Below are 26,811 nucleotides of genomic sequence, written 5' to 3' on the forward strand. Positions count from 1 at the left end.
ACCCTCTAGGCCCGCCCCCAAACTCACGGAGGGGGCTGCCTCCTCCCCAGGCAGAAGTGTGGTGGCTGTGGAAGGATGGAGGGTGCGGCTGGTGGTAGCTTCTCCGATGACCAGTTCTGGGAGGTCTGCATGGAGCTGCAGCGGTTCCAGCTGGTCGGGGCCAACTGGGAGCTGATGGTGGAGGCCCAAGGCATCTGCGTCTACAGGCGCCTGGATGAGGTAGCAGCTGTATGGCTGGAAGACCTGGGGCTGATACTCAACAGGGCCAAACTCCCTAGGGGAATGCTGGGCTGTGGCCTTGGTAGTTGGGTTAGAGTTGGCCTTGTGGAGCTGGGAGAAGCAAGACAGGAGCAGTGCCTGCAGCTGACTTAGCCCATGCTTTGAGAAGCAATTGGAATTCAGCTTCAGGTCTGAGGCCCCTAGTGGCAGTGGTTTGTTGGCAGTTAAGAATAGGGTTAAGGGGATCCCTGGGTGGCGCAGCCATTTAGTGCCTGCCTTTGGCCCAGGGCGTGATCCTGGAGACCCGGGATCGAATCCCACGTCGGGCTCCCGGTGCATGGAGCCTGCTTCTCCCTCTGCCTATGTCTCTGCCTCTCTCTCTCTCTCTGTGTGACTATCATAAATAAAAAAAAAAAAAAAAAAAAAAAAAAGAATAGGGTTAAAACTTGGGTAGGCTGAGTCTTGGCCCTATGCCTGCAAGGGACGTAGATCCCCCTTCTGGTGGGTGCCACTTGTATGTGTGTGTGTGTTGGTGGGGTGGGGAGAACCTTAGGATTTGCATACAAGTGGAAAAGAGACTGGACTTTTCAGAGACTAGGGGTGCAGGATGATAGCGTGAGTGTGGAGTGGTGAGCCTGAGAAGGGAGCTACTATCATCTCAGGCTCGGGCTTCTTTTCCAGGATGCCCCCTTTGTAATTTACTTACTAATTTAGTCCAAAGCTTTAGGCAGAAAGATAACCAACTCCATTCCTCCCCCCGCCCTCTAAGTTATTAGCAAGTCTCCAGGTGCTCCTGGAACCAGGTAGCTACCCAAGTGGACGGATTGCATTGCCCCTAAGGTCTGTCATCATCTACACTGTGTGATAGCAGCTGCATGGCACACAGGTTAAAAGGTCACCATTAGGCACAGTAAGTGAAATCGGGGTTTCCTGGCAGAGGACCAGAGTATTATACTGTAGAGTAGGGAGGCACTCAGAACCTGTGTGTAGCAGGGCCCCTGAGTGTGACAAGATGAACAGGAAGCTCACAGCCCAGAAGAGGCAGAAATAATTTCTGAGTGAGGTTTCAAATGTTGTCTCTGTGCAAGAATGGACATTATTTCAGACAAAATCCTTTATTCTTCTCTCTGACTGTTCCATTTTTCCTTACCGGCCACATCCAGGCGTTGGCCAAGTTTTGTTAGTTGGTTGTTACTTTGGGTGGCACCTCTCACCTAGAATGGCAGTGACCTCTTTAACTGGCCTCCTGGCCTTCCACCTCTCTGATCCCTTCCTTTCTACATGTTACAGTCTGATCAAACACCTGAACGGGAGGCTTTGGTCTTATCCCTCTCCTTTCAGTGGCACTGTCGGTTGCAGATTAATGCTAAGAATAACTAGGGTCATAGCGCACACATTGCATGCCTTATATGCCAGGAACTGTTCAAGTGCTTCACAGGCGCTGATTTACTCAACCCTCATGCCAGTCTTGTTTTTTATATTTTATTTTATTTAAATTCAAGAATGAATGAATGAATGAATGAATAAATAAGTAAATAAATAAATTCAAGTTGGTAACACATAGTGTAGTGTTGGTTTCAGGAGTAGTGCTTCATCACTCATAGGGCACCCAGTGCTCTTCCCAAGTGCCCTCCTCAATACCCGTCAGTTATTAAGCCCATCCCCCCACACAGTGGTCTTCAGAATAGTTTCCACCCCTACTAACCCCTTTAACAAACTTCAGTTTGTTCTCTCAATTATAGAATCTCTTATGGTTTGCCTCCCTCTGTTTTTATCTTAATTTTTTCTTTCCCTCCCCTTTGTTCATCTGTCTTGTGTCTTAAATTCTACATGAGTGAAATCATGATATAGGTCTTTCTCTGACTTATTTTGCTTAGCATAATACCCTCTAGTTCCATCCACATTGTTGCAAATGGCAAGATTTCATTCTTTTTTGATGCCTGAGTAATAGTCCGTAGACACACACACACACACACACACACACACACACACACACCACATCATTTTTGTCCATTCATCAGTCGATGGACATTTGGACTCTTTCCATATTTTGGCTATTGTGGATAATGCTGCTAGGAATATGGGGCTGCATGTGCCCCTTCCAGTCAGCACTTTTTTATCCTTCGGGTAAATATCTAGTAGTCTCATGTCAGTCTTAATGTAAGATACTGTAATTAGCACCTTTTTACCCATACGAAAGTGAGTATGGGGAAAGGTTAAGTTGATTGCTGAAGGTTTGAATTGGGATCAGAGCTCCCCTGTGCTCTTCCAGACCTGTGCCAGCAGTAGGCTCCTGCATTCCCTCTCTGAAGGAAGGCAGATGCTGCTGGGCAGGCTACAGATGTTTCCCAACTTATGGTTGGTTTATATCCTGATAACCCCATCATAAGTTGAAAATATCATAAGTCACAAATGCCTTTAATACACCTCACCTACTGAACGTCATAGCTTAGCCTCCCTGATCTTCACTGTGCTCAGAATGGTTTCATCAGCTGACAGTTGGGCAAAATCATCTAACACTAAGTGCGTTTAATACTAACATGTTGAACGTCATGTAATTTATTGGGTGGTGTACTAAAAATGAAAAAGAGAATGATCATTTGGGTGCAGAATAGTAATAAGTGTATCAGTTATTTGCCCTGTGGCTCCCTGCCCTGCCTAGCATCAGGGGAACGTACTGTGCCATGTATCACTAGCCCAGGGAAAGATCAAAATTCAAAGTACAGTTTCTACTGAATGCCTGTTGATTTTGTGCCTTTGTAAGGTTGAAAAATTATAAGTTGTATTGTCATAAGTTGTTTACCTTGTGTGCTGAACTGGTTTGGTCCCAACTTCCATTTCTAGCTTTATCTCCCACGACTCCTCTGCGTACCCCCTGTCCTGTCCTCTAGCCAAGCCGGACCACTCTACCCTGTACCTCTCCAGTGGGCCTGTGCTTTTGTGCTCTGTGCCTGTGAGCTGAGACAGTGACTGGCTTTGTACTGAGTATTGTTTCCATCATGTAGTGTTATGTAGCAGGCCCATTTCCCTCTGCTGGGGAGGACATGAGTGGTCTTCAGAATAGTTTCCATCCGTACTAACCACACTATTGTCTTATTTCAACCTGTCGTAGGGAGGAAGGCAGTCATGGTACACTGATGTAAATTACAGGTGCTCCCAGATAACCTCTCTAAGTTTAAAGGGCCATGGGATTCCAGTAGGTGTACCCTTGAGCCTCAGCAGCTAGGATGCAGGACCACCCATAGCCCCTTTGACGTTCATCTGTATTAAAATGTCAAGAGGCCCTATTGGGTCAGGGTATGAACCCTTTCTTAGAACTCTTATTGGGTTCTAGCTTTTTCCAGCTTTATTTCCAGCATTATTTGTTGAAGCCTCATTTTCTTTCCAGGTTGACTCCCATGTTTTACCTTCCTCCTGGAAGGGAGGTCCCTCGAATTTCTAGTTAGTAAATCTTTTCATCTGAATACCACACCTTATCAAAAGTGAACTCATCTTGTCCCACTCTCTGAGTAGACCTGCACCTATCTGCCCCAAAGCCCTTGATCTGTTTTGTGGGCCAGTGGTGTTCAATTCACCCTGCATGTGACCGTTATGTATCTTTTCTTCCACCCTCCCAAACCCTTTACCCACGAGTGCATATGGCCTTGGGTCCCCAGGTCCCCAACTGAGGGTCAGACCAGAAGACAATGGCCCCTCTGAAAATGTTCATCTTGATAACCTACCTGACCATTGCTGCTGGTGAGTCTAGGTGAGGTGTCTTTTTGCAGTCTTTGCTTTCTGGCTTTTGAAACTCCAACAACTGGTGTAATCAGAGTGGACCCTTTCCTGTTGAAGGGCCACTGGGAGGTCCCATTGATCCATGTAACTTTCAAAGGTGCTGCATTAAGGCTTTTGCCTTAAGCCTATCAACATCTGCTTCATTCATCCTATTTCTTAATACCATGTAAAGATTTCCTCTCTATTGAGATGAGTCCCCACCTCTGATTTTTCTTGGCATCTGTAAGACCCACAAGGGAAACTGAGACAGGTTATTTGGTAAGTCTTCCTGGATTGCTTGAACTTTGCAGCAGTAAGTTTACATGTAGTGCCCCTATGAAAGGGACCCTTCTTTTTTTTTTTTTTTTTGTAAAGATTTTATTTATTTATTCATGACACACACAGAGAGGCAGAGACATAGACAGAAGGAGAAGGAGGCTCCCTGCAGGGAGCCCAATGCAGGACTCAATCTCAGGACCCTGGGATCATGACCTGAGCCAAAGGCAGATGCTCAGCCACTGATCCACCCAGGCATCCTGAAAGGGAACCTCTATCAGAGTCTTTACCATGACTTGGGTAAGGAGCATATTTTCTAGGTGAATATCCCTATTATTATAAAGCCAGTCCAAGATCTGCATTGATTGATTGATTGATTGATTGATTGATTTAAAACGATTTTATTTATTTTTTCATGAGAGACATAGAGAGAGAGAGAGAGACAGAGAGAGACAGAGACACAGGCAGAGGGAGAGGCAGGCTCCACGGAGCCCAACATGGAATTGATCCCAGGTGCCCAGGTCTCCTGGGCTGAAGGTGGTGCTAAACCACTGAGCCACTGGAGCTGCCCCAACATCTGGATTTATATAGTCATTTATGTCGGTCCATCATGAGCTCTGATGATGATCTATTATTGCCTGTTTTGAATAGGTTGAAGTAAGTATAGAGGAATTTGAGTTCTCCACTGTAACAAATTACATTTTGAAATTTGAAAAATATTGTCAACTTTTTTTTTAGTAGATAAATAATCCTGAATCATGTTCTTGGACAGATTGCCACTTTTAATATACAGTATTTTGATACTTTTTAATTTCCTTTTTCCTATTAAATCACAGAATTTTTGGACTTTGAAAGTGTCTCTGAAACCATTCTGGCCAATACCATCATCTTTTCTGTTCACTTCTTTTTACTCCCTTTGCCTGCTCTGTTTCCATTCTCTCTTCTCTTTTTCCTCTGAAGGTAGTAATGTTAATAACTTACCTTTACATGATGATTTAACTTACAAAATGCTGTCCAATATCAGTTTCTTTTATGCCTGTAAACCAGCCTGGAAGATGGGTAGGGACAAGATTATTTTCCTATTTTTCAGATGGAAATATGACCCAGACTTGTGAAGTGAGCCACACAAAACCTCATAACTAGTAACTAGACATGAACCAGCTTCGATAAGCTCAGCACCAAATATACAGCTTGCTTCAAGGCAAGAACTACTTTCTCTTTCTGGAGAGTAAGGAAAACTAGCCCAGAGCTGCCACTGGTATGGAGAGAACTTGGATTTTGGAGGCACATAGTCCTGGGTTAAAATCTCCATTCTGTCCACTGTCATTCATTTTTTCATCCAGGGAATATTCATCAAATGCCTCCCATGTGCTGTCACCCTCACAGGCACTCGGGATAAGCCGTGAACAGGAAGATGCAGATGCACCTACTGTTTCAAAAGTGAATGAGTTCTTGAAGAATGAATGACATTCCCTGATGAGAATAATCCATAGTATATAATGAGATGTTGGGTGAAAAATGCTCTGAAGAAAGTAAAGTGGGATGAAGGGATAGAGAAAGGGAATGGCAGTGGTGGCCAGGGGTGATGTGGTATGTTTTAGATAAGGGAAGCTGGAGAGCCCCTCTGCAGAGAGAACATTTGAGCGGAGATAGAAATGAAGTGCGAGGTGGCATCATGCAAGTTTCTGGAGGAGGAATGTACCAGAGAGGGTTTTCAAAGCCCAAGTTCATTAGGGTCATTGGGGAACTATCCTCATTTAGACTAGGTAAATAGTAGTCTGAGATTATCTGGTTTGCCTTGAGCTCATAACATTTTATTTTATTTATTTTTTTTTTTAATTTTTTTTTTTTCATAACATTTTAAAATGAATGTCTGGCACTGTGAGAAGGGACTGCCTGTATTGTGCCTTTGTCTTGTAATAGGGTCTTGTAATCATTGAGCTTGGTGAGGAGCAGGCAGTTCTTCTTAGGGACTGTTCTTTTCAATGCTGTGCACCTACTGAAATGCAAAAGTATTGCACTTGTAAGAAATTGCACTTTTGCCAGGCTGAGGAAAGAGGAAGTTTCGTTTTAGGAGGGAGACAGAGATTTAACTCACACAAAAACAGATGTACCTCAGTGGATGAATAGTTCCAGTAGCAATCCCACAGGTGAGATCATAATCCGATTTGCATCATCAGTGTCTTCACTTAGATACAGGACTGTTCTGCCCCCTTCTCTCATCCTTCTGCCTCTCTCCTGAGGGAGGGGTAGTTACCAACATGAGTGATAGAACAATTATTGAACCTGGGGCACTTATCAAGCCATGTTTTACTAGTGGTCAGGGCCACTACATCTGAATCCTGAGCACCCATGTATGGCACCCTTCTACCTTCTACAGACGGAGGCCAGCTCTTATGCTGTCTAGCTCATGCTCTCTGTTGCTCCTTTTCCATCTTCCTGAGCACACAACTGGATGGATACATTAGAGCCTCAGGTCTTCTCCTCCTCTCTTCTCTCTCAGGATATGCATGTGTTGTGAGGCTGGATGGAATGTTGGTTCCAAGAATTAAGTTGGGGTGAATGAAGGTGAGAGGGGTGAGTAGGAGTCTCCACTTCTGTCTCTAGGTATAAGCCATGCTTCATGCCCTCACTCTGTCTCTACTGAATTCCTACATGGGGATCACGGGAGGTGACTATTAATAAAGCAAAACCCCAATTTTCATTGGGCTAGGGGGCCCTTTGAGAGGATAAATGACTTGTCAGCAAGGATTGGGCATTTGAGATTCTTGGATACAATACCATAACATTACCAGGGTGAACCAGGGGCTGCACTTGGAACAATGCTGAGTGGAATATGGGTCCTGTGTGGTCTTCCAACCTGCTGTTGACATCAGTGCCTACCACCTCTGTGTGGAAAGAGAATTCTAGTGGACCCTCCAATGGGAATAGTGTGTTACTTCCCAAGCTCACTGTCCACTGACATTATTTTGTGAGGCTGTTTCATCCTTCAAATGAATATATTCTTGTAAGAAAAGGAGAGTCTGTGCAACTCTGAATCTTTGAATGTTAGCCTGTGCCTTTTAATGTGCGTTTAAGACCCAGAAAAGCTTAGAGGTAGACCTAACAACCTCATCTTGCCATTTACTTTAGGAAAGTCACCTTTCTATAGCTACCTTTGGGTTAATGGAAAGAAAACTGCAAAATATTTGTTCATGTACTCATTCATGCAGTCTGTAGGACTTATCGTGTGCCTGTCACTATGTAAGCCCTGGTGATACCTAATGAATAAGACAGGGTTCATACCTTTGAGAAGCTTTAAGACAATAAAACAGCCCTTTTTATGTTATGTAGATCTTCCTGGCCTATATCATTTTTTTCTCTGTTTGAACATCTTTTAACATTTCTTCCAGAGCTTAGGTCTCTGCTGATGAATTTCTTCAGTTTTTATTTGCCTGAAAAACTATTATTTCTCCTTCCCTTTTGAAGGATAGTTTCATTGGATATGGAATTCCTGGTTGGTGGCTTTTTTCTTTCAACATACTATATATTTTACTCCACTCTCTCTTCGTATGAATTGTTTCTAATGAGATGCCTGGTGTAATCCACATATGTTACTCTAGAGGTCGATTTTCTCTTTTTCTTTTCTGAGTTTGAATAGGATACATTTAAGGCTTTTGGTATTTATTGGTATGGTGTGCTTCAGATTGGCAGATTTACTTTGAAGGGTGGTTTGAAGGGCCCCTGGATGGCTTAGTGATTGAGTGTCTGCCTTTGGCTCAGGTCGTGATCCCAGGGCTTTGGGATCAAGTCCCGTATCAGGCTTCCTGCAGGGAACCTGCTTCTCCCTCTGCCTATGTTTCTGCTTCTCTCTCTCTGTGTCTCTCATAAATAAATAAATAAAATCTTAAAAAAAAATGAAGGGTGAGCTGAGCCTATATGGTAAACAGCACATGACTGAAGAAGGGATATAAATATGAATCCCATGACACAAAGCTTCCTCTCTCATGTGTCATTGCAATAAGTTTCTGTAGCAATTCAGAATTGCCCTAAGTGGTATGTTTTGGAAGTGGTGGTGGCAGTGGTCTCAAGCGGGAATCACCAGACTGTTTCTCTAAAGGGCCAACTAGTAAATATTTGACTCTTTGTGGGCCAAGTTTCAAAATGGAAGATACTATGTGGTGCTTATAGAACCACTTAGAAAAGTAAAAACAATCCTTAGCCTATGGACTGTTCAAAGATAACCAGTGTGACAAATTTGGCGACTCCCAGTCTAAAGTATCTTTTTGATGCCTAGCTGCTCTGTGATTTTAGGACTTTTGAGCCGGAGACCCTAGCTGGGTTTTCTGTTTCCTCATCTACAAACTGGAGATAATTCCTGTCCTGACAAATTTGCATGAGGATCCAATGAGAGGATACAATTTGAAGCACTCAGTAAAGAAAATGGTTTTTGTTGTGAGCCATAGTTGAGTATATATATCCCATCCAGTATACCCACAAGGGGCCTGGTTTCTACCTGTTGTCCTGGTGAAAATTCTTATCACATCCCTTTCACTCTCAAAAGTGTTCTGGCTGGAATGATAAATTATATGCTTACCCTCACTATAACTATATGCACTTCAACAGGTTTTTATTTATCCAATGATGTTTGGAGAGGTCAGCGACATTTTGGAGGCAGGCCACAGATTACTGACTTCAAGGCCAGGTTCTGTGATCATGAGCTACATGACTTTAGGTGAGTTTCACAGCTTATTTTTTATTTTAACTGCTTTATTGAGGTAGCATTTGTATAGCATAATATTTGCATATCATAAGTGTACCATTCATAAATTTTATAAATTTATGGAGTTGTGCAAACTTCATGCAGTCTAATTTTAGAACATTGGTGATACACCCAAAAGAAACTTCTTGGCTATTTACAGTTGTTCCCTGTTTCTATTCTCAGTCCCAAACATCCACAAATCTTCTTCCTGTCTCTGTTGACTTGCCTTTTCCAGAGATTCCTCAGAACTCCTTTGTGTGTTTCCTTGTCTGAAAAATGGGTTCACTGATGCTCTATATGTCATATTATCATTGTGTGGATTATGTGGGGTAATCTAATATTAGCCCAGTGTTTGGTATTCAGTAAGCACTCAGCAAGTTTTAACTATCGTTATTATTTTATCTAGCTATCTGTAATCATTAGGCATTAAACCTGCTATGTTTTCTGAGAGTAATATAAGATATTATTCAACTGCCTTTTGTCATTCCATCTTGGTAACTATTCCCAGTGGCAGCTGTAGCTTTGATTCCTGTCATTAGAGTTGATGCCTTTGGGTTAAAGATGCTTACATTCATACCATTGGAGTCTGTCACTTGCCATAGAAAGGCTGGAGTTGGTCAGCTTCCACAGTCATAGATTCAGGAGGCTTCTTGTCCCCACTGAGGAATAGGAATGAGCTGTTATGTGAGAGGCTGAGAAAATTCAGCACACACTGAAAGGTACATTGCAGGAGTAGACAAATATGATTCATCAAGGCTGTTATAGTTAGTGATGTCAGTGAAGATGACATCATCAATTGCAGAGACTAAGTGATGCCTTTCTCCAAATCCTGCCGGGGACAGTTATAGGATGTCTCCCAGGGACAGGTAAAGGATTAGTCTTCTGGGGGTGCTGCAACTGTCAAATGCAAACATGATGACATGTTGACATTTCTTACATATAAACACATGAGCTCTTACAGAATTTATCTTATATAGGACCAGTAGGTGTTCTATTGGCAGTAGTGTTTCTCAAAACATGTTAGCCCTGTGAATGCAATTGAAAATACCATGTCAAGTTCTTTTGTGCATTTGAATCAACTTTGCTGAGAAATATAACAATCTGATGTTTAGACAAGTGAGCCAGTACAATAGAACATCTTGAAAATTAGTGGTATCAGTAGGAAATTGCCCAATCATGCCTCCAACCTCCATTTCTTCATTTATAAAAATGTGGAGATAATGATATGCTAACTTCACAGGATTATTGCAAGTTATTAATCACTAAGCATAGTCCCTGGTTTATGTCGGGTACTCCATAGATGTTAGTTTCTCTTAAAAAATGTACGTTATGTTACAGTTCTGATCCTCAATTCTTTATCTGGAAAAAGAGGATCATCATACCTACCTTATTAATGAAAGTGATATCTAATATCTGATTGGCACCATGGTGGATGATCTCATTTACTCCTCACAATCATCCCCTTAAGTACACACTCTTATTCAACCCACTTTGCAGCTGTGGAAAGCAAGGCTAGCAGGTAGAAGAGCTTAGACCCTACTGGGTTGTGACTTTGAGCCTATGCTGTAACCTCCAGTGGGTATTTTCTGGTTTGTGAGATGATTCTTTGGAATACTGTATGGAAAGACAGCAAAGCACTAATCATTGGAAGTTGTATTATTCATCCTTTTCCATTTCTGCCTTTCCTCTGCTCTGGATCTGAATCCCTACAGAAGAGGCCTCTAAAACATACCTCCTCTGGTTAGTTGGAGGCCTGTTGGACAAACACACCAAGCTTAGGACCTTAGGGGAGCATCTGAGTGGAAGGTCCATCCTGATGATGCAGGATAGGGGCACTGGCTTGGGGACCAGAAGAAACAGGTTCCTATCCAGGCTTTGCCACCAACAGTGTCATCAGTGGGGGCTTTTGGCAAGTCACTGATATCTTTTACATAAAGGTCTAAGGCCCCTTCTGGCCCTAGGATCCTATGTTTTGGGTCTTCTTACCTTAGTCATTTGATTATGGTTTAGAACAGTGGTGTGGGGAAAATCTGCAAAGGTAGAGCTAAAAGGAGACTTTGTGGGAAGTAGAAGGGCCCATGTCACCCTCTTTCTGGCTATGGGACTCAGGCAAGTAATTTAGCCTATGTGAGCATCATTTCTTCCCATAAAGATGGAGGTAAAACTAACATCTCCATCTCTATCACAGGGCTGTGTTAACAAGATTACATGAGGTAATGAATATAAAAGTGGAAGCTGAACAATTACTAGTATTAATAAAATAATTTATAGCAGGTCAAAGTGATTGGAAAATTTCAAGTACTGAATACACAGCTGTGCAGCGACCACTGCCAGATCACCAAGGGAAGCCTGTTTTAAGCTGAAAAGTCAAGAATAGGTCTACATCTGATTTCTTCTGGAGGCCAAGGATACAGTGGGTCCTAGCAAGTTTATAAGTTTTTGTAATACAATTTATGATGATTTTTGGTAATTATAATTTTTTCTGACTTGGGGAAGGAGGTAGCACTTTCTGTAACAGAATACATGGAGTTGTAAATATGCAAAATTAAATATACTTCCATTTAACGTGGCTATTATCTCTTACCTCTCTTCCCTGACAGTGCATTTTAGCAATGCTTCTGCACTTCTCTACTGGTTTAATGCATTTACTTGCTCCTAAGTCTTACCGGCACTCTTCTGGCAGTCTGCTATTCTACTTTTGAGTAAGAGTGCCAAATAAAAACAAGTCTGGACTTAGTAAGGAGAGACTTTTATTCAAAAGGAATATCGCAGAGTGAGGGGGGAGATTATTGTGATAAGGAGAACACTTGGACCATAAGATCTGTGAGTGTCTCAGGAATTAGGCAAAAAAGAGTTTTTCTTTTTTAGAGACAAGTAAACAAGGCGAGAGACAGTATGGGCAATTGAGATGAAAGGTGGCATGACTGGATAGTAGGTCAGAGAATATTTTACCCTGAGGCCAGTGTGTTTTCAGGAGGGGCTGGATGGTGGCTCAGGCCAATGGTGGGCCAACGTTTAGGGGCCTGAAAGTAGGAGAGAAGCTCAATCAGTTTGGTTTGCAAGCATTTTGTTGCAGTTGATCTGTGGGACAAGTCATGCAGCTGATCATTTATGAGGCACTGAAAGGGAAATTCGGAGGGTCTGTGTCTTTGTCACAGGTAAACAAGGGCAGCATTTGTGAGTCTTAACTCTAAGTCACATGGGGAATGGTGGTTCTTTGCAAGAATCTCTTTTCTAGAGCACAAAGGAGAAGGGAGTTTTTGAATTTTCACTATTTTCCCACATCATAGGACTCAAGTAAAATCACTGTTGGGAATGATTAAGTATCAATTAAGATTGCTTTTAGGGACAAGTAATAGGAAACTGTACTAACAGTGACTCAAAGACAAGTTTATTTTTCTCACTTAACAAGTAGGGCAGAGGTCAGTAGTTGCTGGCAGAGGTATAGCAGATAATGAATGATGCTGGTAAAAGGCTTGGGTCTTTTTACTCTTTCTCCTCATGTTTGTCACAAAATAGCTGCTGCAGCTCCAAACATCCATATTCAAACTGCCTAGGAGACCAGCAAAGTTCACTGTGTACATTGCTACAGAGGTTCTCTTAGCAAGAAAGAAGGTACTGTATGCTATACCAAATCTTTGTTTCTCCTGGTCATTGTATTCTATACAAGATATTTACTCATTCTCTACTACTGATAATTTTTTACTTTATTTTCAAGTGGAGCTTTAGAAAAGTACACACCATGTTTTACAGCATATATAGAAATGGAGGACATTGTTAGAAATAGTTTTCTGGAGGAGCTTTAGGGAAGCCAATCCCCTCTTGAGCCAATCACCACCTATTTAGAATCATTTATTGAAGTACTAGTAATTTTAGAAACATATACAGAGAGTTTATATTTCTGATTTTAAAGAGATCTTACACATCAGTAATAAAAAATTCTCCCCAATCAAGTTAAGTTTCATGCTTTTTCCTATCAAATAGTTTCTAGAAACAATGGTACCCAATCTTGATGAGCTGCTCCTGTGCTACTGGCAAGAGTATAAATTGGTGTTAACTTCTTAAGGTCTTATAAAAAGCATAAAGAATCTTAAAATGGTAATACCCTGTACCCTAAAATTTATCTCTAAGGAAGCTTTCATAATGAAAGAATGAGAATTATGGACCAACTTGGTCCATATGAAATAATAGATTATTCCAGCAATATTTATATTTTTAAAATATTGGAAATGTGTAACTTAAATTAAACTAGGAATTAAACTAGAACTAGAATTAAACTAGGTGTGACCTCTTTATATCTTGTTAAAAATAAGAATACAAGTTGTTTAAGCCATGCTATTCCCATTTTGTAACATATAGAAGTATTTATGTACTTAAATATATCAAATATTAAAATAGGTCCTTGTGGATTATGAAGTTATGTGCCATTTTCATTTATCTTAATCTTTTTTTTTGGCATTTTCCATTTGTCCTATTATGAATATTGTTTCTACAATTATAAATAAATTAACTTTATTTTTAAAAAGACAAAAATATGTTTGTTGAGATTCTTTTTAGAGAGAAATAATGCAAAGAAATAATGGGTATAAAAGTGCCTTGATCCCAGAATTTGGGCAGGCTGTTGATGACTTGAACATTTTATTGATAGACGAGGGATGTGTTACCAAGCATTTTGTTCCTCTGGAGTCTTGGCATTTCTCAGTTCTGCCATGAAGGGAGTGTTTGAAGGAAGTTGTAACAATAGTTCATTCTTCTGTATTCACGTAAATCACATCATTCTATTTTTCTCTTCCTAAGGGGGCTTTCTGTTTTTCTTTTCTGTGATATGTATAGGCCTGAGGTCACTAAGGGCAGTAACTAAATTCAGAAGGGAAAGGGAACCAGTTTAAGGAAGCAGTTTGTCTTAATTTATCCAGATAACCAAAGTTACATCATGTAAGCTGAATCATTATCTCAATGCATAATTATCCCTCTTGCTCAGTCAGTGTTTACAGAAAATGGGGCCCCAATATGTTTGAACAAGGAACTAAGAGTCTCTCTTCCACAGTTGATTAGTAAATGAATGGGTATGTATAAACCCTCACTATCTTCCCATATGTGTGAGGGGAGGGGATACAAGGTAGATGTTTCTCCTGACAGTCTGCCCTTCCTTTGGGGTATCCACGGCACAGCTCGAGACGGGTTCAGATCTACTAGTTTGTCATTTGCTGGTTAGAAACCCTTGGTATAAAGTCACATACTTTTTAGCCCTGGAAGAACTTTATGAATTCAGTTTCAGTTTCATCTTCCATTTCTTACCAGGTGCTTTAACATACATATGAGATTCTTAAACTAAGATGTGTTTTTCTCTGGGTTATGCTCTCTGAACCAGGAATCTAGGTCTTGCAGCCTCAAGGTCTCTAGAAAGTATCACCATGTTTATTTACTTCTTGACTTCACATAAGTCCTTGGCATGGGGTTTAAAAGGATAACTTTGTTCAAGTTCGATTAGCCAGTAACATTGCTTTAGCACATAGAATAATGTGTCAATCTGAAGGCATTGTTTTGTTTTGTTTGTTCACTCTTGCAGGAAATTAAGCTAAAAGCCTTTGGTTTAATTTTTTTTATTTAAAAACTATTTTTTTTAGAGATTTTATTTATTTATCTGTGAGAAAGAGAGCGCATGCACAAGTGAGGAAGGGAGAGGAAGAAGCAGGTTCCCTATTGAGCAGGGAGCCTGACCTGGGACAGGATCCTAGAACCTAGCTATCATGACCAGAACCTAAGGCAGATGCCCAATTGCCAGAGAACCCAGGTGACCCACCTTTGGTTTAATCTTAATAGTAGAGCCTTTAGTAAGGGAAGGGAATTTTTAGTTGCCATTATACAGAAAATAAAATGTGTAGCATCGCCAACTCCAGCCCAGAACCCTCACAAAAACAAGGATATGGACTCATGTGGGGAAAAAGAAAAAAGAGGGAAATCTCTTGTTCTTCGGAATCTGGAAATGGTCTTTTTTTATGAATAATGGGGACTAATGTGATTTGAAGGTGCTGTCTCTTCCCTTACATACTGGATCTTAAGTTAAAAGAAGTAGTTGTTGCAAAATTCTGTGTTGGAATTGATAAAACAGTATGTTGGATTTCATTATCCCCTGTGGGTATCTAAAATAGCAACCTGTCCCCTGAATTCTCCCACTTGGATGTGTATAAGCATCTCAAACTCAAAAGGAGAACTCCTAACTTTCCTACAACCCACAATCACCTCTTCCCAACATTCCTCTGTCTTAGGTATGAAGCTCTCATTTACCTAGTTGTTCAAGCAGAGGTTCTAAGAGGCAATTCTTTGGTTTCTCTTTACCCACAGGCAATCTGTCAGCACTTCCTGTTGACATTACTGCTAAATATATCCTTAAATCACTGGACTTCTCTCCATCACTACTGTCACCTCCTTGTTTAAATCCCTGTCATCTCTTATCTGGACTACTGCATTGGTTTTCAAGCCCATCTCCTTGTTCCCTTATGAACTACTCTCTATCAAGCAGCAAGAATCATCATTTTATTTATTATTTCCTTATTTAAAGTCACTCTTGGGTTTTCCATAGTAGTCAAAATTCTTATCCCTTACCCTGGTTTATAAAGCCCTTTGGAATTTGGCCCCCACTACCTCTCTGATTTCAGCCCATACCACTCTCCCCATCCACAGTTCTCTGGACCCATGACAATCTGTTCTTTGAGCATGCCAGTTCATCACCCTGAGGGTCTTTCCTCTACCTGGGAATGAGTTTTCCTTATCTTCTCATGATCAGCTCATTCTGATATTTAGAATAGGATGTTCTGATAAAGGTTATCCCTCATACAGGCCTTTTCTGACCACCTGATTATATAGGAATCCCTCTCCTTCAAACTAGGCACTACTAATTATAAAACTTTCCTTATATATCTTATTCAAATTACCTAGGTAGCATTTATAGCCATTATCACCACCAATGTCTATAAGTGAATATAAGACTCATGAGAGCAGGGGCCTCATCTGTTTTTTCATCATTGTGTTAATATGGTAGTGAATAATGGTGTTGCATGAATAGCTGTTTTTCATATGCTGTGTGATCCAGCTGTCCCTCAATTTGACAATCAATAGGTTGTTTCTGCCTGTTCTGTTTTTATAGCAGACTGGACTTTGTGAGTATAAGGTCTATGGTGTTCTGGACAATTGTCTGCCGGATGTACTTGCAGATGTCTATATGGACTTAGACTACAGAAAACAATGGGATGAATATATTGAAGGTGAGTGACAGATATTATTAATCACCTTTTAATCATCTCTAGAAAATAATACATATTCTTATTTATCTAGCGCATAGAAAACAAGGGGTTTAATCTCTACTATATTATGTTTTATTTTTAACTTTGTATGGAAGTCATAAGTGCTGGGCTGAAACATGCGCTTGTGGTTCTTTGCGTGCTTTCAGATGCCACTCTCCAATTTGCTCCAGGGGCTACTTTGTTCTCACTGTAAGTTTGTCATCATCCCATATATCTATCATAGAGGGTTTTCTGGAGGACGTATCTGACCTGTAACCAGCACTGGCTTCAGAGCAGAATTAAACGAAGGCCTTACCTGTACCAGAAACCCCAGCATTATGAAATCTGTCTGGGAACTGGCTGTCTTATAACTGGAGGGACCTCGGATTTCTTTGAGTTCCTTTACCCTCTGTCTTCTCGTGGAATCAGAGTTGAAGAGTGCCCATGGGGTATTCTCATCGAAAGTTCAATCACTTATGTGCCAACAAATTTAAATATCACTGGTTACCTTCCAATATCCTGCTACATTCAAAAAAAGTTTTTATCACCTTTGTGCAAAAAGGGATAAAAAATAAAAGTAGTACACTTGGGGCAACAGCCCAAGAGCCAGTGGGGCAGAAAAAGTCAACATCTCCTCAAATGGAAAATGTGGGCACTCATCCACAAGTGTCTTTGGGGGCAGGAATTAACCTATAAATTCTGGATAGTGAGGCAACCTTGTTGGTCCTTGGCATGGTGGCTGTCTGAGGATAGTGCTGCATGGTAGAAGCTGGACAGGTGCCCATGGACATCATCTTTTAACAGTTCATAAATGATATTTTAAAATGAAAATCTTGTTCTGATCCAAGTTGTGTTTTGGAAGTTGAATCAAGTTTTATAAACAACAAGAATGGAAAACACAAAAATACATAAGAATGTATATGGGTGAGAGAGTGGGAGGGTGAGGGGGTGAGTTGTTTGAGGCCATCTGAGCCCAGAAAACAGCATGAGTAAAGCAAGGAAGGCATGAAACAGCATGGCATGTTCAAAAACTGAGCGATTTTGTTTTATTGGCTTGTCGGTGTAGCAGACTCTAGAGCTAGGGATGGGGGTATGTCCAGATCCCTACATCCAGCCTAGCACCAGGCTACAGTGCTTAGATTTTACCCTAAAAACAGTGGACAGCTATGAAAGGCATGAAATAGGTGATCCTCCTGTCACTTAGAACTGGGAGTGGCCTCTGCCACTCAGTTACAGTGCACTAGAACTGCAGAGCTAGCCAAGGCACATGTAAACTCTGAAAGACTTTTGCTAGAGTCAGGACTCTTGGCCGCATACAGTAAGAAGTTAACAAACGCCAGTGTGAAGAAAAGGAAAAAGAGTTCATTGGTTCATGGCATTGAAAAGTCCAGGGGTTTCTGACTTCCAGGACAGCTGCATCTAATGCTTACTTTCTCCATCTTGACTCAGTTTTCTTCTGAGTTGACCTAATTATGAGGCAGAATCTTATGTCATGGGGGGGGGGCGGCCACCAGAAGATCCAGGCTTCTAGTCTAGCCATGTAAATAACCCCACAGGAACAGGAATGAGCATTCTACTTTCCTAGTCATGGCAGCAGGAGTCCCACAGTTTGCTGTCATGGCACCTTATGGATGTTTGTCATGGTTTGGTCTCTCAGTGTTTCTAAATGCCCTTTCTATCTAGGGTGAATTGTGATGCTCACCCATGCAAGGGAGAAGGTTCTCTGCCTCAGTCTCTTTAGCAGCCATAGTTCAGTGATGCAATATAGACGTTGCCAGTAAGACAACGTACAGCTTCAGTTTGAGAGAGAACACCATGAGCAAGCAGGCAGCATGCACAATCAGTTTTCTGGTGATGATAGGGCTAAGGTATCTGACTATGGGAGAGACAGTTGCAGAACCTCTGATGTTTGGTACGTGGCATCAGCCATTCACACTATAGTGTCTAGTCCTGTAGCAGCAGTAGTTTGCTTCTCTGGAACAATTCTGAGGTTCTAAGTCTAACTCTGGTGCTTCTAGATGCTCTTTTTTTTTTTTTAGGATTTTAATTTTATTTTAGTGAGAGAGCGAGAGTGTGCACAATTGGGAGAGGATTAGGGAGGGAGGGAAAAGGAAGGGGAGAGAATCTCAAGCAGGTTCTGCACTGAGTTTGGATCCTAACATGGGGCGTAGTCCCCGACTCCAAGATCAAGATGAAATCAAGAGTCCGATGCTCAAATGAGCTACACAGGTGCCCTGGTCCTTCTAGATATTCTGTGATATATCTGATATACCTGAGAGTCTTTACTCCACCATTTTTGGCCTGAATGTGTTAGAGTGACAGGTAAGACCCTGTCCAGATGAACCATCCCTGAACAAATCACTGAGGCCATGTCTTGCTCATTTTTGCCAGCCCTGAAATCAATGCTGAGTCAGTCATGCTTAAACCACATAGTCAAGGAGCAGGGGAAGGATGATACCCTGAAGGAGAATTGAGATTGTTGGTCCAGGAAGGGGGAGGTGATGTTGGGCATGAAAAGGTAACATGTCCACTTCTTCCCTTACTCTCAAGGGCTATCTTTAGCCTCTCATGGCACCATGTGTTGGCAAGCTCTTTAATCCATAGTCTGCTTTTAATAGGTTTTGTTTCCAAAGCTGAATTAAATAATACATTTTCCCTTACATTACATACATTAAATAATACATTAAGCATCTCCTCAAGGGGCTCTCGTGGTTACATCAGCAGCCTTGGCATGGCTCCTTCTCTAAATGGTTAGTACGGAGGGTACTGCGCAGCTCAGTGTCACAAGGTGTGCATGTCATCGAATTCCTTTGCTTTATCCAGCCAGAGAATATGAATATTAAGAATGATGGAATAGAATTCATTTCTCAGCTGAACACACTAGACTGGGTGATTGAGTCCCAGGCAAGCTGTAATAGGTCAAGAAATCCAGAGAGGTCTCAAAACATTTGGTACTCTAGTGACATCTGGTGGTTGCCCTGATTTAAAAACCTGAACATTTATTTTTGGAACCTGATTTTGTTTCATTGTGTTCTACTTGAGAATCTTGTTTGTGCTACACAATACACATGTTTTGTTGAGTTAGTTTATATTTTACCATGTTTTTATGTCTACCAGAGTGTGTCCTGGGGAACAAGCTTTCAACATTAATAAATCTGTATGATTTTTTTTTTTGAATCTTTGCCTTATGAGCTAGTGGTTTATCATGTCCTTTTATTATTATTATTATTATTTTTTTATTGGTGTTCAATTTACTAACATACAGAATAACCCCCAGTGCCTGTCACCCATTCACTCCCACCCCCCCGCGGTTTATCATGTCCTTAGAGGTCATCAGACTGAGGCTTCTTGTCAATTGGTGGCCAGGAAGCTTCCAGATACATTAACTTCTTTTGTTCTCTCTAGAATTCTACCAATTGGAATACAATGGAGATACCGTGGTCTACTGGCAAGTGAAGTACCCTTTTCCCATGTACAACCGAGACGTATCCTTTCTACTTGGTTTTCTTAGCGTTTCTGTGCCCCTTGGCCATCACCCAATGGTGGTATGCCCAGCCTGTGTGGACAGTTGTCCTTGATTCTTGTGGAAGCATTTGCTAAAACAGTTGCTTCTTTTTTTTTTTTTTTAAGATTATTTATTCATGTGAGACAGAGAGAGAGAGAAAGAGAGGCAGAGACCCAGGCAGAAGGAGAAGTAGGCTCCATGCAGGGAGCCCGATGTGGGATTCGATCCTGGGTCTCCAGGATCAAGAAGCCTGTTGCTTCTTGTGTGGCTTTTGGAGACCTCAGAGTGTGATGTCTGCACCTGACCATGTGGAGCCTTGTGATTGTGGTCATTGGAGGGCAGCTCAGAGTTTCCTGAGAAATTTTCTAAGGCTTGAAATTATTGGGCCATAGGATAGGGAACTTAGGAAAGAACTTTTTATAAAGAGTGTTTGATACATTCCCTCAGTCTAGAATGGAAGTCGGCTCTAAGAGGTAAAATGATGAAGGCATATGTACAGATGATTAGAGGCAGAGTGGGGACTGGAATTCAGGCCCCCACTTTCCACCGCTCCCCATATCCCTTCCCATTTTATTGACCCTATAGTGATCCCTCCTTGACTGTTGTATGTGAATGTGGGTGCATGTTTCTTCACCTCATTTGCCTCCTTTATCATTAAAGCAGTTGAATGGGATGTGGGGCAGGGGGAGTTAGCTGTGCCTCAAAGGTTCTAAGAAGCCCTTTTAGGACTATCCTAGGAAGGGGCATAGAAATTTGAGGACAGGCAGGATGGGGTCAGGATGACTGACAGGTGAGATTTCCACCCTCTTCACTGTCCTCTTCAGTCACAATACCTGAGTGTGTTACACACCGAATTTCCATAGAAGATACTGTCAACAAATGGTCTTGTCAATTTAAAAAAATATTTTGGGGAACCACTGAATTGAATGGTCACCGGGATCTTTTCTATCTTTAACATTGTATAAATCTGTATGTTCCTAAATAATTATTCTCTAGAAAATGAAGGACATGTGGCTGTATTTTATGTATATTGTTTGTGTGTGTTTTTGTGTCTATGTGCTTTCTTTGGCCTCGGATAATAAAAAACTCCATAAGGGTTTATTTCTTGCTTCACATACTGCTAGGTAGTTTGTACACATATGGTATGTGCTTCAACATATTGTGGATTACATAATCACTTAGATTTTATATGGTTTTCCCCGATCCTTCCAGCAGCTGTGCAAAGTAAGTACCATCATCCTCATTTCACAGTCAAGGAAACTGAGGCAAAGAGGAGTCCAGAACTTTGTTCTGGTTCACACACTAGTGGCTGGTAGGGGCAGGTTCAGGACCCAGGTCCATCTGTTTCCAGAGATGTTGACCTTGACCAGGGCATGATTCCATCTCTCTAACCTCACTGTGACATTGTGGGATAGGTCCTAGGAATAGACACTTGGGGTACTTGAAGTTCTATTTAATTGGTTTTCCAATACCACGCAAGCACATAATGAGTTTCTTAATCTTTCTATATGCATGTCTCTCCATTACGGGTTAAATTTTTGAGAACAGAGAATAGTGTAGTAGAAAAGACCTTTCATTTGGAGCCAGAGATCCGAGATTGAATGTGAGCTCATACTCTCATTTATTGTGTATCTTTGGAAAAGTCCCTTCACTTCTCTGGGCCTCAGTGAACTAGTGGTTCTCTGATCATAGGCTCTATGGCACACTGGACCTTCCAACCCTTTGAAGACCTCTGCCAAGTTTTAATCAACGTATCAGGTTGATTTTTCCTCAATGGAATGTCAGGTGACAATCTATCACATGAGATGAGCAAGTTTTAGGAGACAGTGGGACAATTTCTGCTGTGAGGAAAAAGTAAAAGGCTTGGGGGAGGAAAGCCAGAGCCAAAGCAGCATAATTTCTCCACACCAAAACATTTAAGAACTTTACTTGTCAGTCCATAGAGCATGGGGACAGTAGCCCATCCTACAGAGTGCCTGAATGATGGCTGGGACCCTTGTGGGTGCTGTAGAAACTCTGAGGTGGCATGGGGCTATGGTTGTTGCTGTTACAATGAGTATATTACCTTATACTTAGAGATTTTTTTGTTTGTTTAGGCTTTGAATTACTTCAGTGTGAAACCTAAAATTCTGTTGATGCCTGAGCAGCTGTGAAAGTCTAATTAGGTTTTGGAGACAGATCTGAGTTTGCAGTCAGGTTCCAGTTGAGCTATGGGATCTTTGGCAAGTTCCTTTACTTCTGAGTCTCAAAATTGTCATCTGTAGGCTGGGGATAATGGCACCAAACTCACAGGGACCTTTTCAGGATCAAAAGTGATGCTATATGTAAGGCTCATGGGAAGGGCTTAAAAATTGGTAGCTTTCACTGTTTATTAGGATTACATTATCTTCCCTAGAATAGTACCTTAGACATAGTGAGTGTTCTGTGAGTGTTTACAGAGATGAAACGGCTTTGTTATTCTTGGTGGTTGACTAGTGTTAACCCAGAGTGAGGACATCTGGGTACTAAATATTCAGGTATTCATTACTCTTCCTCTGACCACTAGGTATAAGTAACATTGCTTGAAGATCCTACGTGCATAGGCGTCACTAACTAGTGCTTTGGGGAGGACAGGACAGAGTGGAATGACCCCAGTGTTTATGGAGTACTTATTCTGCCCCAGTCTTTCTCCAGTGCTCTGAGCAAACCTGCCTGCTGGGCAACTTGATTCCCTTTTCCCACAGAGGGAAACCTAGCTTCAGAAATGTTGAGTAACTAATGCAGAATCACACCACTGATGAGCGATCCATCCTCTATCTCATAGTGCCTTCTCAGAGAAGGGAAGAGTCCTTTCGTTGTATAATTGAAAACGTCAAGGAATCATTTATAAGTAGATAATGCATGCTGTCAAATGAGCATATCAAGTAGTACGGGGCACAATCTTGGTATGCACCCAGGGAGACAGGACAGGGAAGTAAAGGAACAGTATAAGGGGGCAAATGCCAGGGGGGAGGAATAGAATTATCTCACATTGCTTCTGGCTTGAGAGGTTTCATTCCACCCATCTGAAATGCTGGCATTGATATCATGCCTTGACTGGCAGTATAGTACGTGTATATCCAACAGCGGCGAGACCTGGACTTGAACGGGTGGAAGATCCACGTGATCCTGGCTCAGAGCACCTCTGTACCTCAGATTGCTGAGAGGTCTGGTGTGGTCCGGGTGAATCAGTACAAGCAGAGCCTGGCAATCGAGAGTGATGGCAAGAAGGGGAAGCAAAGGTAAAGGCGGGGTCCATGATGGCATACTGGGCAGGGCCACTCTATGAAGGCCATGCTGATTGTGTGGCTTGTAAAATACATGATGCTTATTACCTGAGGTCAGATAATGGGCATGGGTATAAAACAAACAAGAGAGCAAAACCTGGGGAGAGACTCAGTTAACCTCCCAAAACTTACTTGAATGCATGATGGGTATTGAAATCTGACTCAACCCATTCTTGGCTCTTGCATTGTCCAGAGGAAATCAAACCAGAAGGTTTTGTAATCCAGTACAGGCTAGTACTTGAGATACATACATAGGGCCTTGGGCATAGGGGTGGGCAAGAGGGCTGGCAGGACTGACTCTGAGGATGAAGCTCCTGCCTGCCTTGAGTTCCAGCCCGCACAGAGAAAAGCTGTGAACAGAGCGGTGGCACACAGCCACTTGCTGTACTGGAATCAGTGTGGCCTTGACTTGCATGTGAGGCAAAATCTGAACCATAATTCTGATGCTTTTCAGATCTGTCACCTTGGACATGCCACCTAACTGCTCTGAGTCTCCATGTTGTCATTTATAAGTGGGGGTTTAATTTTACCAAATCCTTTGGACTAAGATAATTAGTGAAAAATAATTAAATGAGAATTTATATCCAATGTCTAGCACTTGCCGGGCATTGAATAAGTATCAGAAAAATGTGCCTGTGGCTATGTTTTCATAAATATTTATATATAAACATTTATATTCTGGAAGGGAAGACACAAGAATCCTCTGGAATCCCTTCTTGCTTTCGGCCTGATGAAGGAAGGTGCGGGGCTGGGACGTTTGTAGAGTTTGTAGTTGTTTTTCTAACATTTTTCCTTCTCTTGAATTGTCCTTTCTTTCCCCTCTAGTTTTCATGTATTACTTCGATAACCCGGGTGGCCTAATTCCGTCCTGGCTCATTAACTGGGTCGCCAAGGTGAGATCCCAGGAGGCAGATGGGGGAAGTGTGTTTGACAAATGTTGACTTAGCCCACAGGGCTGTCAGGCTGAGGAGATGCCATGTCTCAGGCCTAATGAGGCTCTTTTATGAAGCAGCTTGGTTGAGTGACTACAGTTAGGACTGAGGTTGCCAACACCCAGGATGTGGGGGCTGGGACAAAAGAAGAATCCTTAGCTGGAATGTCAGACACTGCTTGGTAGTAAGACCCTGACAGGATCAGTCTCTGGATCCTCCAGACAATAGCCTGATCCTTGTAGGAAAAATGGTGCCTTTGAGCCCTGCATCTGCTTATAGAGTAGGACGGGCCAGCCTGGCTCGAGAGACCACCAGACATGTCCAAGCCTGAAGTCTCCAGTTTTGTCACTGTTGTTTCTCTGTAAGGAGAGAGAACCACAGTGCTGGCCTGATCGTTAGAGACTGTCCTGCCGGAGAACCTCTCTATGGCTCTGAATGGCTCTATGAGAACCATTCAGTGCTTTGTAGGAGTCCTGTATACTGGTGGGAGGTCTGGGCACATTCCCTGGGAGAGTGCAGAGCACACAGGCTTTGAGTCAAACCCATGTGACTTTGAATCCTGGCCCTGCTTCTGTCTGTATATTTTAGGGAAGCTGTTGATTTCTTCCTTTCTCTAAATGAGAGTATTACTGACCCTGTAGAATAGTGAAAATAATGCAGTGTCTGGGGAAAGTCGTGCACAGTGCTCAGCACTAAGGAATAACTAGTCTGTCCTTTGCCCCACATCCTCACTGTTTCCTAATTGTGTAGAAGAAGTCCTTTCTCTGATATCTGGGTTAGAATCCCACAACCCAACCCAATCCCATTTCCTGTGTTTTTTCTTTTCAAAAAATAGTGTCTCAGAAGAATCTTTGGTTTTTACTAGCAAAGCCAAGATATACAACAGATCCGCTGCTATCTAGTCTCACCTGTGCCTTCAACCTTTTGACATTGTCTGTGGCCATTTCTGTAGAAATTGTACAGGGGCCCTATTGTCATATTTATAATTCTCAAAACCTTCTTTGTTTACCTCTGCCCTATCCCAAGGAATCAAGAGTAATGTCTATGAGGACATAGAAGTAACAGTTCTCCTTTGCTTTGCAGGGTAGTGTTCCTGTCTTCTTGAATGACATGGCCAATGCCTGTCAGAGGTACAAGAGGAGAACCTAAGAATGGGGATTGTATGTTCATGGAATGATTTCTCTGGAAGTGCTAAAGCCACCTGAAGCTCTGCTTTCCTTTTACTTTCCATTTTCGGAGACCTGCAAGCTATCCAGTATTTCCTCCCTGAGTGTGTTTGCCTGACACCGGGCTTCCTTTCCCAGTCTCCCCACCCCGGGACTGGCTGCCTTCTTCCACTGTTGAATATGGGTCAGAATAGGGAAACTCTTGCTTGTTTATTTTTAAAAAGGGAAGTCCTCAGTAGAGAACACAATCATTCCATTGTGCCATTTCAGCGGGATGGGTGGGTGGAGGAACGACAACAATGCAGGAGCAACTGATCCCGGGGAGCTGGCTCCTTCCCAGAATGTGACTTCTTGCAGCTCAGGAGGGGCTGCTGCGAGCCCCATCCCCTTCAGAGTGGAGTCTCAGGGCAACAAGACTGGATGATATGGACTGAAGTCCATTTGCCTTATGCTTTAGTGTATTGATTTGGCTGCAGCGTGAGGTGATAATGCAGTAAGTCTCTCTCCCGTTCCTACTTGTGGAAGATCATGACCTGTTTTGATTTCAAACCATTCTGAAAAACAGTAGAGGCCTAAGCACTTAATGTGATAACCACTTTTTTTCTCATCATCCATGTCTAGATTTCTGTTTCCCACATGCCCCAGGGGAGAGGCTGCGCATACCTTGCTTATTCTGCATTTTATTGGAAACTGAGGCATCACGATGGCTCTGGAAGTTAGCAAAAGGCAAGATGCTCTGCACACAGCACTGTGATAAAGTGTCCTTCTATGCAATAAAATGAATTACCTTCTAGAACGTTTAGAGATACTGAACAGATAGAGTTCACAGCCAAGGAAATACTAGTGGATTGATCAACTCTCCACCTTTTCCTCAGGAATACAACCTAAGTTGCCTGCCTCTTTGACCACCAAAAGACTTCCAATTCCTTGTTTTCTCCTGAATTTTGGTAAACCAGGATGTTCCGTGGCTAAAGGCACAGCCTTCATGATCTCAGGGAAACATTTTAACCACAGTATTATGGTACTGAACCTTGATTAGAGGTCATAGAAATTCAGGATGTGAAAACAGAAGCAGAGGATTTATTAAAATGGGAGATGTCAGACTGTATGTTTGCTCTCTGGGAAAATAGATTGATACCAATAAATACCGAGTGACTTATATTTCTCTTGTTTGCAGCTTTCTTTCTACCATGTTCCTTTTGTGAGGTTGAATCAGTTAGGTGTCAACATTTGCAAGGCACATCCAACCTGACTAATGACCTGGAGTATAAAAAAGGATTTTAGGTGCATTTATATGCAAGACCAGGTATAGAGTGGCCTCACGTTAGGGTTGATACAGGTGCTCAAACTGACATTAGAATTTGGGTATATTCTTTTTCAGGTTATCTTTGATGCTGGGCTGTGTCTGGTGACCGGATTACTGCTGACAGCAAAAGGTAGACCTGTACCTTTCCAGACTCATGCTGAGTCAAAGAAGACAACATTTCTTTCCAGTAGATCCTATAACCATCCTATGACTTTTCTCTCAACGATGTGTCAGTCCCTTCCTCAGTCATTGTGGTCTTATGGATAGACTTAGGCAAATAAGTGAATGCCTCATAAATTTACCATTAAAATATCATTATTGG

General features: G+C 42.0%; 1 protein-coding gene across 3 annotated transcripts; it reads left to right on the forward strand.

Moving 5' to 3' along the window:
* LOC609690 (phosphatidylcholine transfer protein-like) lies at positions 1-26,811 on the forward strand. Of its 3 annotated transcripts, XR_005364532.1 has the most exons (8): positions 1-219; positions 16,140-16,257; positions 19,681-19,760; positions 22,868-23,040; positions 23,911-23,978; positions 25,101-25,147; positions 25,805-25,909; positions 26,565-26,811. XR_005364532.1 is itself a non-coding variant. In XM_038547803.1 (6 exons), the coding sequence occupies exons 1-5, from the start codon at positions 76-78 to the stop codon at positions 23,930-23,932; spliced, it is 537 nt and encodes a 178-aa protein (XP_038403731.1). In that variant the 5' UTR covers positions 1-75; the 3' UTR covers positions 23,933-23,978; positions 25,101-26,342. The 3 variants fall into 3 exon arrangements, 1 of the variants encoding a protein (XP_038403731.1); XR_005364533.1 differs by lacking the exon at positions 25,805-25,909 and having other exon boundaries at positions 26,565-26,803; XM_038547803.1 differs by lacking the exon at positions 26,565-26,811 and having other exon boundaries at positions 25,101-26,342.

The sequence above is a fragment of the Canis lupus genome, chromosome 9 (genome assembly GCF_011100685.1).
Source record: "Canis lupus familiaris isolate Mischka breed German Shepherd chromosome 9, alternate assembly UU_Cfam_GSD_1.0, whole genome shotgun sequence".
NCBI lineage: Eukaryota > Metazoa > Chordata > Mammalia > Carnivora > Canidae > Canis > Canis lupus.

Bases quoted from the DNA above. Each gene is read 5' to 3' on its own strand.
- LOC609690 (XM_038547803.1), top strand. From the start codon at position 76: ATGGAGGGTGCGGCTGGTGGTAGCTTCTCCGATGACCAGTTCTGGGAG. The intron at 16,258-19,680 runs GTGAGTGACAGA...TGTTCTCTCTAG, and splicing joins ATGGGATGAATATATTGAAG to AATTCTACCAATTGGAATAC. The intron at 19,761-22,867 runs GTATCCTTTCTA...CTGGCAGTATAG, and splicing joins TTCCCATGTACAACCGAGAC to TACGTGTATATCCAACAGCG.